This window comes from Oryx dammah, unplaced genomic scaffold, assembly GCF_014754425.2.
Source record: "Oryx dammah isolate SB20612 unplaced genomic scaffold, SCBI_Odam_1.1 HiC_scaffold_18, whole genome shotgun sequence".
Classification (NCBI taxonomy): domain Eukaryota; kingdom Metazoa; phylum Chordata; class Mammalia; order Artiodactyla; family Bovidae; genus Oryx; species Oryx dammah.
Window position 1 is genome coordinate 76,504,134 of NW_024070202.1, and position 18,162 is coordinate 76,522,295.

Sequence of the window (18,162 nt, forward strand, 5' to 3'; positions counted from 1 at the left end):
ATTTTGAACTGTGGAGATCAAACCAGTCAATCCTAAAGGAAATCAGACATGAATATTCATTGGAAGGACTGATGCTGAAGCTGAAGCACCAATACTTTGGCCACCTGATGCAAAGAACTGACTCTCTAAAGAAAAGACCCTGAAGCTGGGAAAGACTGAAGGCAGGAGAAGGGGACAACAGAGGATGAGATGGTTGGATGGCATCACCGACTCAATGGACATGAATTTGAGCAAGCTCCAGGAGCTGGTGATGGACAGGGAAGACTGGTGTGCTGCAGTCCATGAGGTCACAAAGAGTCGGACATGACTGAGCGACTGAACTGAACTGAAGATGTATGAAAGGGTCTTTTTTGATAAGAGGGACAAAGGTTTCAATTTATCAAGAGGACATAATCCTAAACATTTATGCATGTAAAAACAGATCATCAAACTACATAGAACAAAAACTGATAGAACTTTAAGAAGTTAGAGAGAATGGTGTTGGAATCTCTATCCACAGGTATAGCTGGATATTTCCAACACCATTGTCTCTAAACTTGACAGAATGACTAGAGAGGAAATCAGTAAGGGTATAGAAGACCTGAAGGACGCTGTCAGCAACCTGATTTAACTGACATTCATAAAACACCATCCAACAGCCATAGAACCTCTCCCTGGCTAATTCCTTGATGTCACTGACTTGAGGGCTGGGTCAGGCTATGGGCTGTTTTATCAATACAATGGCACTTCTATCACTGTTCTGGAATCATCTATGACTGACACATTTAATTCTTTACCAGCCTCTGAGCATTGAGGGCAGGGTTATGCTCCCCTACATGAGTGTCCCCATACAAGGCCTGGTGTAGATCAGGTCCTCAATAAGCAGCTACCGATGGAGCCAGGCAGGACACCAGGCGCAGAGAGAGGGCCACCCCAGGCTGTCTGCACTTCCCAACATGGTGACAGGTCTGATCTCCCTTGGGTGGGGGACATTCCTGGACTCAGAGCCCAGGGTTCAGCACCAGTGTTTGATTCTGTGCGCATTTCCTTGGCACTGTGTTTCAGAACACAGCCATGATAAACCCAGAAGCAGTGTCCTCAGTGAAGGGTGTTCTCAACCCAAGTCCCACTGGTGACACCAGGGGCCAAGAACAGAGAACAGGATGAACAAGACACATGGCATTTCAGATGTGAAATGAGGGTCATGAACTGGGTGGCGTGAACTTCCTATAATCCCAAGGACCAGGTAACTGTCCCACATGTGGAGAAAGGAGGCCTGGGAAGAGAGCTGACTGAAGGAGGAGGTGCAGCTGGCCTCAGCTCGGCCCAGTGATCAAAAGCTCCATGTCTGAGCCAGCCCCTGCTCTGAGTGCCGAGAACAGCAGCTGCACAAACGGAAATTACCCTCAGAATAGGTATTCCTTGTAGAGAAATTGTTTTATTATAATTGTCATCATGATTATCCATTGAGTTCAAAGAAAAAAAAAATCACTGGAGCGAAAGCATTCTGATAGTTACAGATTAAGAGGTTGAGAAGTCATCAGGAAGGAAAAGCCCATCTGTTTGTTTAGGTTTATAGAACCAATTGGGTCTCAATAAATAATTAACCAATGAGCCTTTGGTCTGGCAGTTTTGCAATAGTTTGAGGCACTCTGATATGTGCATGACAGACTTAAATATCCACAGGGCAAACGGGCAAAGTCTAGAAATGTTTTTGTTTTGTTGTGTTTACAGGAAAGTGAGGCGTTTCATGTTACATGTCCTTAGAAAAATACGTCAATGTGTTCCGTACAGGCAAGCCTTCCCTCCATGACACAGAGGTTCTCTTTTGCACCAAACTGCCTGGAAAGTTCATTTCATGGTGGGGCTGGGTGTACAAGGGGTATTGCTGAAGGAGAATCCCAGGACAGGGTCAACCACTGGACTTAATAACATTTAAAGGGACACCAGAGATTTCCTTGGAGGTTCAGTGGTAGACCTCCCCTTCTAACACAGAGGGTGCACGTTCAATTCCTGGTCCAGGAACTAAGATCCCACATGCTATGCAGTCAAAATACTAAAACATAAAGCAGAAACAATACTGTAACAAATTCAGTAGACTTTAAAAATGGTCCACATCAAAAAAAAAAAAAAAGTCTTAAAAAAATAAAGGGACACCAGTACTCTTGCCTGGAAAATCCCATGGACGGAGAAGCCTCGTAGGCTGCAGTCCATGGGTTCGCTAAGAGTCGGGCACGACTGAGCGACTTCACTTTCACTTTTCACTTTCATGTATTGGAGAAGGAATGGCAACCCACTCCAGTGTTCTTGCCTGGAGAATCCCAGGGTCGAGGGAGCCTGGTGGGCTGCCGTCTATGGGGTCGCACAAAGTTGGACACTACTGAAGCGACTTAGCAGCAGCAATGCCGAGAATGGCCCTTGCCAACCCATTTGAGAGAAACTGCTTGCCCTGGGGGAGGGAGTCCCCATTTGGGAGAGCCAACAGCAAGGGCCTCAATCCCACTGAGAGTGAGATCCAGAGCAAGCATCTAGTCAAGGAGTGGGAACCATCTCACACACACCCAGACCAATCCAGCTCTTCCCAGCTCATCCTAAGTCCGTTCTTCTCTAGCTCTGAGTGTCTTTTCCTAACTGAAAGACCTTAAACCAGAGGGGCCAGCTGATGGTGGGGTAGACACATCTCAGAGACCAGCCAGTCTGGTCAGCCTGAAGAACTAGCCAGAGCCGGACAAGACCAAGTTCAGCAGCGCAGTCTACCACAAAGAGGCTGTCCTCCATTACCTGGCAAGGTTTTGGCAAGCTGCAGTAGCCAGATGGCCTTTCCAGGAATGGTGTGCACTGCTCTCTTCCCCTGACATCTGCGCTGACCCAAGGCCAGCCCAGAGGACTCTACCTACCGGCCCCCTCACAGTTTCTGGTTGGACTCTGCCGCTGGAAGCACCAGGCAGGAGCTGGGAGGGAGGGAGCAGAGGGTGATGAGGTCCCTCCCAGCATGGTCACTGCAGGCTGGCCACATCCCTTGGATGAAGGTGGTGAATCCTGTCTGGGGGCCCGCCTTGTCCTGGTTCTGGGAACCACTCCTTCGCCCCCAAGGTCTGGGATGGGGACTCTACTGTACAGCCCTGGTCACTGCACCAGTCTAGGGCTGCCCTACCCTGACCCACCTTTCAGATGGTCCAGTGCCATCAGCTCTCTTGACGCTGTCAGTCAGAAATGTGCCCTCTGCCCTCTGCCCAGACTGGCTGATATGTGCCTGAGACCACGCCCACCTCCATCTTAGCCCCTTTTCCAGTGGCCAACCCTGCCCAGGCTCCACCCAGCCACTTCCAAAGTGCCCTTCTGGTGGCCCCTGTGATGGTGGTGTCTCCCCCAGGGTGCCTCCCCAGGCCCCCTGCTCCAACACACTGCACCACCAGGCCGCCTTCCAGAGTCAGGGATGGGACCCTGCCACCCTGGCTGCCCACAGAGAAGGCGGAGTTCTGGATGGCCTCCCCACCACCCCGCCCCCCTGAGGTTTCTGTGAAGGTCCCCCTCCTGTCACACACCTTGTCTCCCTTCCTCAACACCAGCCCCTCCCGCCCTCCCACGACCAACTCTCAAGCATCCAAGAGGCCCAGAGAAGCCCAGGCACTTCCAGAAGGCTGGCTGGGTATCACATGGGCATGCCTGGGAGCGGCGGCTTGGCTGTGGCACTCATGAAGGCAGTAGCCCTAGCCCCTCGAGGAGGAGTACTAGCCAGAATCAGGTGCACCACTTGCGTGCCCCCACCACCACCCCTGCCACGCTGCCTAAGAACTGGGGCCAATTCTGTATAGACAGCCCACCTGGAATTTCTGCCCGTGGAGAGGGAATGCGGGGTTCAGATCTCAGCAGCTCCCTGCCCACCTGGAATCCAGAAGCCAGGTATGGCGTGAAGACAGGGCTGGGCCACAGCCCCTTAGAATCAGAGAATTAGGGGGTCTCTCCCTCCAAAGCCTGGTTCAGGGCTCCCACTGGCCACACACAGGGAGTTAGTCTGTCCAGAACAGGCACTGACTTAAAAGTACACACAGGCTAAAGAGTGGAAGAAGCAGGCTAATCCACGGAGACAGAAAGCAGATGGTGGCTCAGGGCTGGGGGTGGTTAGAAATGGGGAGTGACTGCTGATGCTTACAGGGGTCCCTTGGGGGACACAAAACTGTACTAAAATTGACTGTGGTGACAGCTGCACAATCGTGTGACTATATTGAAAACTACTGAATTGTACACTTTGTATAGTGAGTGAATCTTGTGGGAAGTGAATTACAACTCAGTAAAGCTGCTACATAAAAAAGGAAGAAATAAGCCAAGTTTTTCACCTAGTGTATCTATGTGTGCACAGATATACATACACACAGAATATACGTGCACACACACACACACATATTTTCTTTCTTTTGTTTGCCCCAAGTAATGGAGTAATTCCTCATGATCTTGAAGATATAACCTGCCCCAGTGTGCACACAGAAACCTGCTTAACTAGCATCTTACCTTTTCCAGGTTAACTTAAGGGTAGACAATAGTTTTCATCAGCGTGGTCACTACCTTCTGCCCCCATCACAGGCAGCCTACCCCTCTATCCCCTACTCCTCCTTCCCATAGTGAGAACACTCAGCAGCGGCTGCCCTGAAACTTACAGCCTGTCAGATGTCGGGAGCAGAGTGTCTGCACCTACTATGTGCCAGGGCCCCAGCCAAGCCCACTGGCAAGGAAACTGTAATTATTCCTCAGTGCAATGGCTAATTGTATGTGTCAACTTGATGGGCCACAGAGCACCCAGATGGCTGGTGAGCATCATTGCTGGGTGTGTCTGTGTAAGGACACACAGGAGAGATTGGCTCTGAGAGGCTGGACCATGGGAAGAAGTCCTCCCCTCCAGCCAAGGGGGTGGGCATCATCCAATCCTTCTGAATAAAAGGAAAAGGCAGAGAAGGGGCAACTCCACTCTTGGCCTGAGCTGGGTGTCCATCTTCACCACCCTCAAACGCCAGCGCTCCTATTCTCTCACAGCAAGTGCTGATGGACAGGAAGGCCTGGTGTGCTGCCGTTCATGGGGTCGCAAAGGGTCGGACACGACTGAGCGACTGAACTGAACTGAACTGAAGTGGCACTTGGTGTCTAGGACTTCTCAGCCTCCGTAATTCACAGGCCAGTTCCTGGAATACACCTCCTTTCTGCAGAACCCAACCAACACACTTCCACACAGGATTTGAATCATCACCCCATTGGACTGAGGACCAGGTAAGAGTCAAAAAGATCCCAGGGGGATTTGTGGGGGTTGGGATGAAGACCACCTAACTCCAGGCCCACCCGACACAGCTGACCAGGGCCTCAGTCACTGACCACCCACCTCCTGCCTATTCTACCACAGGATGTGGACAGGAGTCATACATCTTCCTGAAGAAAGGATGTGGGCAGGCAGCACAGGAGGAGCCTGGGCCCCCAGGAGGCCTGTCTGAGCCTGCCCCTCTGCACAGAACATGGGGCGACAGCAGGGTGCGCCCAGCCACCTGTGCACCCACAGCCACAGCCTTCTCTCTGTGGCCCCCTGGGCTGCACCTGTTTGGGGTCCAGTGATGGATGCCCCTGTGCTGCAGCTCTGGGATGGACCCCTGGCTACACTCTGCTTCCTGGTATGCAGATGCTCCCACCCACCTCAGACCCGCCGGGACCCCTGGACATTCCAGTTCTGGCCCTGGGCATGTTAATCCATAGCTGATCCCCATCTGTGATCCCACCTCCCAGGCAGGGCTGCTGTGGGGATTGAACAGAATGAATTCCCCCAGACAGCCAAGGGCTGCTTCTTCATGTGTCAAAATGACAAGACCCTCCTGTAGCCTCTGTTCTACTGCACACCTGCCTCCCCACTTTTAGTCGAGGAAACAAGGGGAGGCAATCTGTTCAGAGCCAAGAAGTGAGCAAGTTGCATCAACGGAGCCTGAACTCAGGACCAGAAAAAAGGCCTCGGTTCCGGGTGACAAGGAGTGGGTGTAGAGGAGCGGGGACCAAGGACGCATGGAGAGGGTGACAAGAGGACACAGAGCGGGCAACGAGTGGGATGCAGACACGCCACACCACACGTGACCCGGGCTGAGCTGTGCACCCATGCACTGGCTCCGGGCAGGCGAGCAGCGTGAACTCTGGGGGTCTCCACCTGTCACCGGCCTCAGGGCCTAGGACAGCCCCCAGGTCTGCCACTCCTTCATCTCTCCCAGGCCTCTCGTGTCAGAATCCCCCCGTGTGCACTGTAAAAATATGGGTTCCTGGCCCCCAGAGCAGACCTACTCAATCTGGAATAGAGATGAGACAACCTCAGGGGTTTCCCAGGATCCTGATGAGACCCGCTGTCCTGTCTAGCCTAATGAGGCTGAGTCCCTCTGCCAGAACACCTGAGGGGACAGGAAGCTCACGGCCAGCAAAGCAGCCAACCTCTGACCATCAGACAGGGTTCATCAGGCTGTCCCCCTCCTGCCTTCCTGCCATCTTGCTCCTTGGCTCCACCACAGCTTCCTCCACCCAACAGTGAGGCCCACATGCCCACTGGTATCCAGCCAGGAGCCCCCACCTGAAACTCCTCCCAAGGGATCCCCTGATCACCACCCCACCCACAGGAAGCAGAGGGTCTCCCCTTGCCTGGGCTGCCCAGAGGTAGTCCAGCCGCAGCTTGACATCCACCTGCCGGGCGTGCAGGGCCAGCGTGCACGAGAATAGCAGGATGGCCACGATTGGCTCGAAGCTGCGCCCTGAGACGGCACCGGCCCTGGGGGAAGAGAAGGAAGGAAGCCAATCTCAGTGCCAAGAACACGAGGCCCATCCCCAGGGGGCTCTCAGATGCGACACCTCTGGGGGTGCCCAGGAACAACCCAGGCTGAGAGCCTCGTCCACAAAGAAACCCAGGAACTCACTAGTGTATGGGCCCAGGTGAATACAGGGAGCAACCCCAGCTCAACGAGTTTCTAGTCAGCAGACTGGAACACAGGGCCCCAGGCAGACACTGGCAATGCCTGGCCAGCGGCTCTGGCGGGAGCAGCGTACCTACCCCATGGCCTTCGTGTACCCGCTGAGCTCCAGGACGAGGATGTAGGAGGTGGTGAGCACGGCAAGCAGGATCATTTTTGGCAAGGAGGAGACCCGCAGGAATATGGCCAGCGGGAGGGTGCCCACGAGGCCGCACAGCAGGGCGTGGGGCGCAGACTCGCAGGGCAGGGCAGGCAGCACTGGGTCCCGGCCCCCGGAAGACAGGACCACCAGGGACCCGTTGGGACTGGAGCTCCAGGACCAAGGCAGGCAGCCCACCTGGAGAAGAATGGACGGACCAGGAGCATGGGAGGGGCCCCACTCAGGACATAGGGTGCACCCTCCTCCCAGCCTGCTATGGCTTCCACTCCAACCCACTCCCTTGGTGCCAACAGACAAGTTTCGGACACTCCTGCCCGCTCACGGCCCTTCTGGGCTCCTCACTACTAGAAGGAGAGCCCCAGGACCTGGGCCGGGGGAGCACAAGGCCCCTACCATCCTCCCAAACCACTCAACTCCATTCTGTTCCTCTCCATACCACCTCCTCCTGTTTCTCTGCCTCAGCTTGGTCCTCTGCACACAGTGAAAGGCAGAGTCCCCAGTTACCAGGAGGACATCACATTTCCTCCACTGGAAGATGTTCCCTTTCTCCCGCTTCCTTGGGCACCCCCAGGCCGATCTCTGACCCCACCTTGTTTCCCTCTACAGCCAAGGGACAGGACCTCCAGGGTGGTCCCTGCCGGGAGCCCCCATCCCTGCACCCAGCAGAGACACTCACCACACAGCCTTGGGCCACAGAGTAGATTAAGACCACGATGAAGATGCACAAGACAGTGCGGATCTGGATGGTCAGGCACCCTGGAAAACACTGAACGACAAAACACCATTTTATCAACTGCTTCCTATCGCAAAGCCTATCATGTCCACAGTAAATGAATCATGATACAGCCATGATTGGCCATGTCTGCAGCCATCTGTATGTGGCTAGATTCTCACCCACTATTCATCCTCCACACACATTTCGTGGCTGTTTTCATATAATTAATCTCCCAGGTGAAAACGCTGCCCAAACTAAAAGATGAAAACTGACATCTTTAAATTTAAAAGGGCCACACCTCCCACCACTCTATGACACTGACTGGCACTGAAATTTATCCAAGAGATTAAGTTGACGTTTTCATAATGTTGCATCCCTCTATCTCAGAAATGGTTAAGACTTCCCATTTATTTGTTGCTTCCTTTATAGACTTTAACTTTTATCATTTTCTTCACATAGGCTTTATATAATTTTTGTCCAGTTATTATGTGTTAAGTCTATTTAAACATTGTGCAATATTCAACAAACGATTTCGTGGATAGAAGTTCTTTGTAGACTCACACTTCTGAAATTAGAAATGAAAACAAACCACAGCGACCTTACAGAAATGACCAGTCAGGGAGCCTGGGGCCATCTAGAGAGTTATCCCCCTAACTCTCCCTGCTCTGAGGTCGGGGTCATTACCATCCCTGCCCTACAGGCGGGAAAAAATGCAGCCCAGACACCACCAGCCAACTCCACTCATCCTACAACCCAGAACAGACTGTGGGTGCTCCAGCTCACACAGCAGTGAGTATGGATCCGGGTCCCAGTTCTAGGCTCCTACATGGTTGTATTTTCCTTGAAACACAGATCTCCTCTGAGCTTCTTGGAAAGATGAGCTGTTCTGCGGTGGTGCCAGCCCTGCTTGTTTACTGAGCTGCATCACACCCTCCCTGTCTTCTCTCCCACAGAGCCCTGGGCAAGACCACAGATGCACCAGGGGATTCAAGCCCTCAGCCCCGTGAAGCACGGGCTGCACACACGTTCACTCAGCAAACCCTGAGATGCTCCTTCTGGTCCAGTGGACTTCAGAGGCCCCCAGGGCACCACCGGGAGTGAGGCCTGGCTCCAGTGCTGCAGGAGGCAGGAACAGGACAAGAGTCTCTCAGGAGGCGAGGAGAAGAGGGCCACTGGCCAAGGCTGGGCAAGCCCTGCCCAGGGTGTGTCCCCCCCGAACCCCGAGCACGGTGGGTGGACATGGACACACAGCAGGACTACTGAGGCCTCTAGGCCACCCTAAGGAAGGGAAGCTTTGGGGCAGTGAGAAGACCCAGAGAAAAGTGGTCTCCAGTAGCAGAACAGAGTTACTGGATAAAACCAGCCTTGGGCCCACCCTCCTCCCCTCCCTCCCTCCCTCCGGTTTTTCCTGAATATGTGGGCCAATAAATTCCTTTTATCATTGAAGGCCATTTGAGGCCCTGGATCACACAACAGTGAACAGCTGTGACTCCCAGCCTCGCGGTACTAAGACTCTTCATTCGATACTAAATGCCTCGTCCTACAACTGTGTTTGATTAAACACACGAGAGTTAAAATACCTCTCCAGTAATGACAATCACAGGGACCCAAGTAGAGCTTGGACTTGCTTGCTGGGAGCAACGAGAGGCGTAGGAGCCCATACACACAGAATAAGGAGGGCTGTCTGTTCATCTTAAGATGAACAGCCTCCTTTTTCACAGTTAATTTGGTCAACTTATCAGTTCTTTTACATGAGCAAATATATATATACACACACACAAACCAATACAATTAATATATATATACATATATATGCATATATATATAGATAGATAGATACACGTATAAATATATACACACAGACCTAACAACAGCATGAAAAATAGTCTATCATGATACAGAAAAAAGGTAGCTGAACTGACATGAACAATGAAAAGTTCCGCCAGAACATGATCCACAGTTAGTCCCTAGTGATGGGGGCACCAACTGTGTGGGTGAAGGTCCCAGGTGGCCTCAGCTGCCCTCGGCCAGAAGCCCTGGCTGTCACCACTTCTATGTCACAGTTGACTCGAGGCTTTTTTGGTGATATTTGGCCACAATGGACCATCCCACCTGCATCTCCCCATCTCCGCACGTGCTAGCCTCCGCAGGAAGGCTTGTTCCCACCCCCACTGCCTACCAGTCAGAGCCTGCGGTCTGACCCCTCCCTGTCACCCAGAGCCCCACAGTCCTCTGCACAAGCCTGGCAGTGAACTTAGAGCCCAGCGCAGGGCCTGCAGAGCAGATGTGGGATCGGTGGCACTCGCTGGCCAGGTGACCTGCAGCCACCAGCTGTTAGGACCATGGGCTGCAGCACTGAGTCAAAAATCACACACTTAGAAAAAATGCTCAGGCCTACAGGTGAGGGCGGGGGGGTGGTGGATGGAAAGAGAGGGGCTGGTGGAGTTAGGGCCACCTCTGCCAGGAGAACTGTTGGTCCACTAGGAACAGATTCTAAATACTGGGGACAAATGCAACAGGCCACAGAAATTAACATGCACTTGCTTTCACTTGAAATTAGGTGAATAAAGCAATCTTATTTGAAGTGGGAAATTTCAGTTTACCGAACCAGACGCCACTCTATCTATGAAATCAAGGATCTGGGAATGTGGTTTGAGTGAGCAGAATTTTTTTCTTAACTCAAGAAGTTACCTATGAATAATAAAGAATTTAAATAAAACTGATTCAATCTTCTCCCAAAGTAGCTGTTTTCAACAATTGTGGGAAAATAACCCTGGGTCTGGCAGAGGTGACAAGTGGGAGTCTGGTGGGGACATGGGATGTTTGATAATGAAGGCTCAGGACGTGAGAAAGGCATGTAAGACAAGACCGAGTCCTCTCCCAGCAGCCTCACGCGACACAGGACCACAAGCTCAATCCGTAAATGGAGCATCCTCGGGAGAACGGACGCCCCAGTCAAGGACATGAACACACAAGAAGCCGCAGGACTCTCCACCCGCACAGAACACTGTCACGCCACGTGTTCATTTATTCCATCACTGTCAACCACCACCCTTGTGTCCACAGGGCACACTGCTGAAACTCCACAAACAGCACCTGGCACGTGACAGGCTTAATATGTTCCTGCTTAATATCACCTGCCAGGAAGGTAAGGGGACAAATTGCCTCCACTGCCCCTATCTGTCCTGCCAAGAGGGCAGCCAGAGGCCATCACTTACCTGTCCAGGTGATGTGTAGATACAAGACACACACAGACTTGTACCTGGACCAGATAGCACGCAAGTACGGAACACACGCACACATGTACCTGGACCCGGGTGATGTGTAGGTACAGGACACAGGCCACCAGGAAGCAGATGCAGAACACCAGCAGGAGCAGGACAGCCACACTCCTACAACAGAAGACATACGGTCACTGCAGGTTGGGGCAGGCGACATGCGCCTGAGAGATGCCATCTTTCCGCCCCTCCCCCAGCAGGTCCCAGCCCCCAGGAAGACACAGTGGTCTCTGGGGTCTTGCCCATGCCAGTCCTCTTCTAGGAGACAGGCTCTTCTTGTGTCCACTCCAACTTCTAAGTGGCCCCCTCCAGGGTCTCTCTAGTCCTAGGAATGCTCAAGAGATGCCCTCTGCGTGCAGGAAAGGCTAGGGTTGCACAGACTTGGCTGCTGAGCACTACCCTCTTCCTGGGCTTAATCTGGGAAGAGTTTTATTAAAAAGTTGAATCTCCTAATAGGCCATCCAGGTGGCCACTGTGTGTCCACAGGGTCTTGGGATAGGGGCTGGCTTCCAGTGTCTTCTGGAAACTCACAGTTGAATTGCTCCACTCGGGAGGTTTATTAAGAAAGTGGTACATCTAGAAGAAAAGCGGGGTCTTTCTTGCCAAGAAACCAGAACTGTCACTCACTTTGATTTAGGACGATTCAATGTTATTAAAATCTTATGTTTTTGCTCCTTTCCAGAGGCTACTTGTCCTCATTTAAATGTTTCTGAAAACGACAAGCACCCAGAAGCCAGGGTGCCCCACTGGTGGTCCTGTGTGTTATCTCCCGCAGTCAGTGCCATGAAGTCAACGGTGCGTGTGCTGTGGACAGAGTACACTGAAAATATGTGGTGTCTGAGGACTGAGCACATTTAAAATTAACAACTGAGAGTGAGCAGTGCCATGCATTTGCCATCAGGCATGCTTAGCTAGGTCCTCCAGGTAATGGAGAACTGGCGTGTGGCTCAGGCGGGCACCCTGGGAGAGTGACCACAGGAATTGAACCTGAACTTGAAAAGAAAGGGATTCCTGGCAACCTCCTATGACTGATGGACCCACAATGGGACTTACTGTGGGATTATTAGAAGGTAGACAAGGCCGAATAAGGCGGCCAGAATGAGAGCCAGAACCACGGCGCTGGTGAAATACTCGTCCTGAAGCTGGTGGTACTAGAAGACACAGAAATAGACCATCAGCCGCCAGCTTCCAGGAGAAAGGGCGCCAAGGACGCCTAGGACCAGCACAGCGAGAAAGAGCTGCACCCACATCCCCAGGACACCCTGGGGCCTCTGACTCCCAGCCACCCTGAGCCCCCAGCACTCACCTTTCGCTCTCGCTCAGCTTGCTTGTACTTCAGGGTGAAGAAGTTCAGGTCTGCCATCTCCAGCTCCATCTGGCGGGCTTCCAGGAGGCGGCCGATGTACCTGTTGACACGTGTGCCGGGGGTGGCTTGGACAACGTTTGTAGAAAAAGACGAGCGGTTTCTGAGTTTTTCCGAGGCTGTTCTCAATGCCCTCCGCTGACCATTACAGAAAGAAAGGCAGGGATATGGTCAGAGTCTCCACTTAGCAAAGAAAGGAGCTCTTATGCTCCATCCTCCTGGGTCCTTGCTGAGGATCTGGCAGAGTCTGGGGCGGGGGCCAGTTTGCAGATCTGAGACGCATTCTTGGCTCCTCCACCTGCTAGTGAGACGATCCCAGGTGAGTTATCACATCCTTGGTGTGGGGTTTCTGTGTTTGTAAGTGGGGTCACATGGCGGTTGTGTAGTGGCTCCATGTGGAGGGCTATGGGACCCCACACATGTGCAGTGGACCCAGAGCACAGAGCAAAGAAACTTATTCTTTGAAAATATCAATAAAATCAATAGATCTCTAGCAAGCATGACAAAGAAAAAGAGAGAACTATATAAACAAATTCAGGAAAGAAGGAAATTTACTACAGACACTGCAGACATCAAGAGGATAATAAGGAAAAATTATGAACAATAGTTCACATATAAATTTGACAACTCAGTGACTTCTCTGATGGTCCAGTGTTTAAGACTCTGTGCTTCCATTTCAGGGGGCACAAGCTCAACCCCAGGTTGGGGAACTAAGATCCAATATGCCACGTACAGAAAAAAAAATTAAGAAAAAAAAAATAATTTTTAATTATAAATAAATTTGACAACTTAGATCAATCACCTACTCCTTGAAACATACAAACTGCCACAACTCACCCAACAGGAAAGATAATAATAGAAAAGCTCTATAATGGCTACATAAATTTAATTCATAATTTAAAAATTCATGAAAAAGTAATCTTCAGGCTGAGATGGTTTCACTGTGAATTCTATCAAATATTTGAATAAGAATTAACATCAATTTTATAGAGTCTCTTTCAGAAAATAAAAGTCAACACTTCCCAACTCACTTTATAAAATATTATCCTGATACCAAAACCAGACTAAGAGAGTATTAAAGAAAACTACTTTTGAGGGCATGTCCCTCATGAATATTGATGCAAAAATCCTTAGCAAAACATTAACAAATAGGATTCAGCAATATATAAATAGAAGTCTATACCATGAACTTTTCTAGATACGTAAGGTTTAAATATTTGAACACTCCACACAAGCTATCGTATCAACACCATATTAACCACCACATGGAAAAACACACAGTCACATCAACTAAAAAATCTTTTGACAAAACTCAATACCCACTCATGATAAAAATCATCAGAAAACAAGGAATGGTGGGGAACTTCCCCAACTTGATGAAGAACATCTACAAGATACCTACAACTAGGTGGATAACCCTAGAGCCTGTTACGTAGAGTAAAGTAAGTCAGAAAGAGAAAAACAAATGTCATGTATTAGCACATATGGACGGGGGAGCCTGGTGGGCTGCCGTCTATGGGGTCGCACAGAGTCGGACACGACTGAAGCGACTCAGCAGCAGCAGCATAGAATCTAGAAAGATGGTACAGATGATCCTGTCTTCAAGGCAGGAAGAGAGATGCAGACATGAGAATGGACACGCGGACATAGGAGGGAAGGAGAGGGTGAGACAAATAAAAAGAATAGCACTGACATAAATACACTACCACGTGTGATGCAGATAGCTAGCAGGAAGCCGCTGTAAAAGCTTCCCGTGTAAAAACACACACGGGAAGCTCAGGTCAGCACTGGGCTGGCCTAGAGAGGTGGCAGGGCGGTTCAGGCGGAGGGGAAGTACGTACACGTGTATCTGATTCACCCCGTCATACAGCAGCAACTAACACACTGTGTAGCGACTATACTGCAATAAAATAAATTAGAACAAAAAGGGAGCAAGAAATTGGGAGGCTCCTGGTGTACATTCCAGAAGGGACAAATCTACCGGCAGTTTTAGGGAGAGCATCTCCCCACACTGGCCGGGGCTGGGGAGACGCGCCTCCCACCTGCTGCTATGGGGGACACTGGCACCACCACCTCTAATCAGCCACACCCACTCTCAAACAGACACTTGAGGCAGAGAAATTCATCTTACAAAGATCAGAGATGTAAATGCACATTCATGAGCAAAAAGGCTGTGAGTTGCTTACTTTGATTAAAAGAAAACACACACAGAAAGCGGAAATGACCTAAATATCAATAGAAATGGAGTAAGTAAATGGTCTCTCCTTAGGCTGGAGATTTACTCAGTGACCGAAGAATCCTATTTTTGAGGAACAGTCAACAATATAAGGAAATGTTTATGATACACTGGCAAGTGAAAGAAAGCAGCAAATGTTGTATATCATCCCATCAATTTTATTTTTAAAAATGTGTAAATATAGACACATCTAAGAAGCTAGAAGGACCAGAATATTAATAATAGGTTGGCTGTGGGTGGTCAGATTATAGATGAATGGTTTTCATTTTCTTCTTTGTAAATTTTTGTATTTTTCTATATTTTCCGCAATAAAGTTATTTTATAACCGGGAATACTGAAGGAAGAAATAGAACAAGTGTAAGCACGTGGGGGCCGGGTTTTACTGCAGGTGCTTGTCTCTGCGTATTAAGGAGAGCAGCCCCTTGGGCGCGGTCCGAAACTGGGGTGCACTGGGCTGTGCGGGAGCCCTAAAACCAAACCTAGAGGCTCAGGCCGCCCTGCAGGCACCTGCATGGTATCGCCACCTAGCGGCCGGCCCACCCTGGGCTCCCACACTTCTGATCCAGGAGAGGCCAGGAACAGGGGAACCCAACACGGGCTGTGTTCCGAGGTGACCACATACACCTGAGTCACACTCCCCAGAACCTGGGACACAGTTTCCCACAAATGCAGCACAAAGGCACAGACAGTGGTGGACCCCACTGTCCTAATCCCGCCAGCCTTCCCGGCTCCATCTGCAAGAACACCTCCATCAGGCTGTCAGGCCTGGAGGTGCAGATAAAGTGAACAGAAGACAGCAACAGAAAAGATGAGGCAACCTCGTCCTAAAGCAGATGCAGGACTTGGGACCCGCTGGGGAGAATGGCCCCAGAGAAGGGGCTGTCCTGCTCAAGGCCACTGGACGGGTCACTCACGTCATCCTTCCCAAATACCCCGACTGGTGGCCAGCCCCGCCCATGCACGCCTCTCCACTCCATCCTTTCAAGACCACCATGGACTCCCCTGCCCGGGCCACCTGCCTGTCACTGTCCTGTCTTCGCCCACTGACGCCCTCCCACAGCGCCGACACTGCTCCCTCCACATTCTTTCCACTATCACAGGGCAAAAGCGACGAAGGGGCACAGAGCAGAGCAGCAGAGGTCCGGGCTCCCAGCTGGGCCCCCAGCCCCTGGCACCTGCCCATGGGGGCTGCGCAGTCCCTCTGCCTCCCCAGCAGGGAGGAGCTGCCTGGGCCCACAGAGGCTGTCCAGCGGGCAAAGAAGTCAGAATTGGGTGCGCTGGGGGCGAGGGATCAGAGTCTGGAGGAGACAGTGAGATGGAGGGAGAAGAAGGCTGGTGCAGGAGGGTGTCTGAGAGCAGAGCACAGGATTGGGCTGTGGGATCCTCCATCTGGGGCCAGCCAGGCAGCGGCAGAGGTGTCCCAAGCACCAGAGATGGCGGGGATGTTGGAGCAGGGGTCTAAGGACCCTGAACCCCCAGGGGAGACCCGTGGGAGACTGTGGGGACAGAGAGGCTGAGGATGAAACCTGGGATAACACCCCTCATGCTCCCAGGGGAGAGAGAAGGACCACAAAGCCAGGGAGGTGACAGGCTTGGGGAAGAATCCAGGAATCCGAACTCTGGTGTGAAAGAAAGGAGAGAAGGGGCCCTGAGCACAGCAGGTCTCCCCAGCACGGATGGGAAGGGTGGAGCTGCAAGGCTCCCTGGGTTCCTGGGCCATGGGGTCAGGAGGATGGGCTGCAGACACCAGCCAGAGAAGGTGGCCAGTGAGTCCAGTGTGTGATTCCTCCTCAACTAAGGAGCCGTGGCTGGGTAGGGTCTGCTGCTGGTGGCTCTCAGGTCCGAGCAGGGACACTGAGGGGGCTGCTCGGTCCCTGAGAAGGAGAGACTGACGCTAACTGTGTGGGCTCATCAGACACAGTCTGAATCCAAAGGTCACAGGCTTCTTCCACAGGTCAGCAGGCTCTGCCCAGGAAAAGCTTCGGCTCCTCAATCTTATGAACCCCACCCTCCCAGGCAATCCAACAGGAATGATTCGCTCTCTCCCCTCTCCCAACCCCAACTCCTCTGAAGAGTCCTGGGGACACCAGCCCTTGCCTCGGGCTCCAGGTCAATGACTCTGCACTGCCCTGGCTTCATCTAAAATTTGATTTTTTTGGTTCATTATGGGTTCTTTTGGATTACACTTGATTTTTTAAAAATACTGCACTATTATTTATCCTGATGCTTCCCAGATGGCTCAGCAGTAAAGAGTCTACCTGCAGTGCAGGAGATACAGGAGACCCAAGTTCAGTCCCTGGGTCGGGAAGATCGCCTGGAGGAGGAAATGACAACCCGCTCCTGGAGATGTCAGGAGCCCCACTTCCTTGGTTAAGTCCCTCTAGTTGATGATACACGGCCTCCAGACTTGAAAGAGATTCCTTTTGGAGGTGTTCCTGCAGGGCAATCTGGGTGCAGGACTTTCCATTTTTCTTCTTGGGTTGGTCAGATTAACCTTTCAATCGTCTTTAGTCTTCTGCTGGAGTTGGGTGGGGCTTGGGGTGAAAGCATGGCGCTGAGCGGGAAATCAACCTCTATTCTTGCCTGGAGAATCCCATGGACAGAGGAGCCTGGTGGGCTACAATCCATGGGATTGCGAAGAGTTGGACACAACTGAGCACGCGTGTAGGAAACTTATCCTGACACTGAGTTTTGGACATGTATTTAAATTATACACCTCACTCCCCTCCCCCAGTCCCATCTCTGGAGGGTTAAGTTGAGTCAAGAGGGTTGGGGAGGTGGGGGCACTGCAGGAAGAAGACAGCGATTAAAGTCAGTATTTCTACTCTGGCAAGCTGGCAATCAGGAAAGCCTGAGAGTGCTCCTGTTACACGTTCTGGGTAAATATATCAACCCACTGATACTGTGAAATGAACTGAACTGACAAAAAAGCAAGGGAAATGACCAGAGGCCAGAAACAATAGGACAATAGGAATTCAGGCCAGGGAATGGTGCCATCATGCTCTCATGGGGCTCACAGAAAACCCAGGGCCCAAGCAAGACGGGCAGTGAAGTCACAGACATCTGTATGAACCCCAGACCCTGAGAGGCTCCACGATCAGGAGAGATGAAGCAGTGGGGTCAGTGAAGAAGCTGGCCTGTCTTAGACCTGACTCTACACCAAAGGCGTGTGCATACGTGTGCCTGCCTCCTGGGACATCTAGAAACCAGGTCGGGCATTTAGTTTAAAGATTCCCTCATGGTCAGCAGAGGAAAGACCAATCTCCTTGGAAGAATTCTCCATCAACAGAGCTCTTACGGCGTTTCCAGATAAAGTCTTCCCAAATAGAAGCCCGTAATCAAACCACAAAAACTCCCTCTAGAATAAGGCACCACAAGTGAGAGTCAGCAGGATTTTGCTTCTTCCTAAAAAGCCACTGAAACTATGGTGAGGGCATTCCTTTTAAAGGCATAA

The 18,162-nt window shown here is 51.4% G+C and overlaps 1 protein-coding gene across 1 annotated transcript in view; it reads right to left on the minus strand.

The window, feature by feature from the left end:
- ADCY1 (adenylate cyclase 1) overlaps window positions 1-18,162 on the minus strand; it is a 110,120-nt gene that overhangs the window by 34,133 nt on the left and 57,825 nt on the right. The window contains exons 9-14 of the mRNA XM_040259797.1: window positions 12,416-12,610; window positions 12,163-12,260; window positions 11,139-11,223; window positions 7,793-7,882; window positions 7,037-7,293; window positions 6,631-6,757 (exon numbers count right to left, since the gene is read on the minus strand). Of these exons, the coding sequence (XP_040115731.1) occupies window positions 6,631-6,757; window positions 7,037-7,293; window positions 7,793-7,882; window positions 11,139-11,223; window positions 12,163-12,260; window positions 12,416-12,610 (852 nt within the window). The remainder of the gene's footprint in view (window positions 1-6,630; window positions 6,758-7,036; window positions 7,294-7,792; window positions 7,883-11,138; window positions 11,224-12,162; window positions 12,261-12,415; window positions 12,611-18,162) is intronic.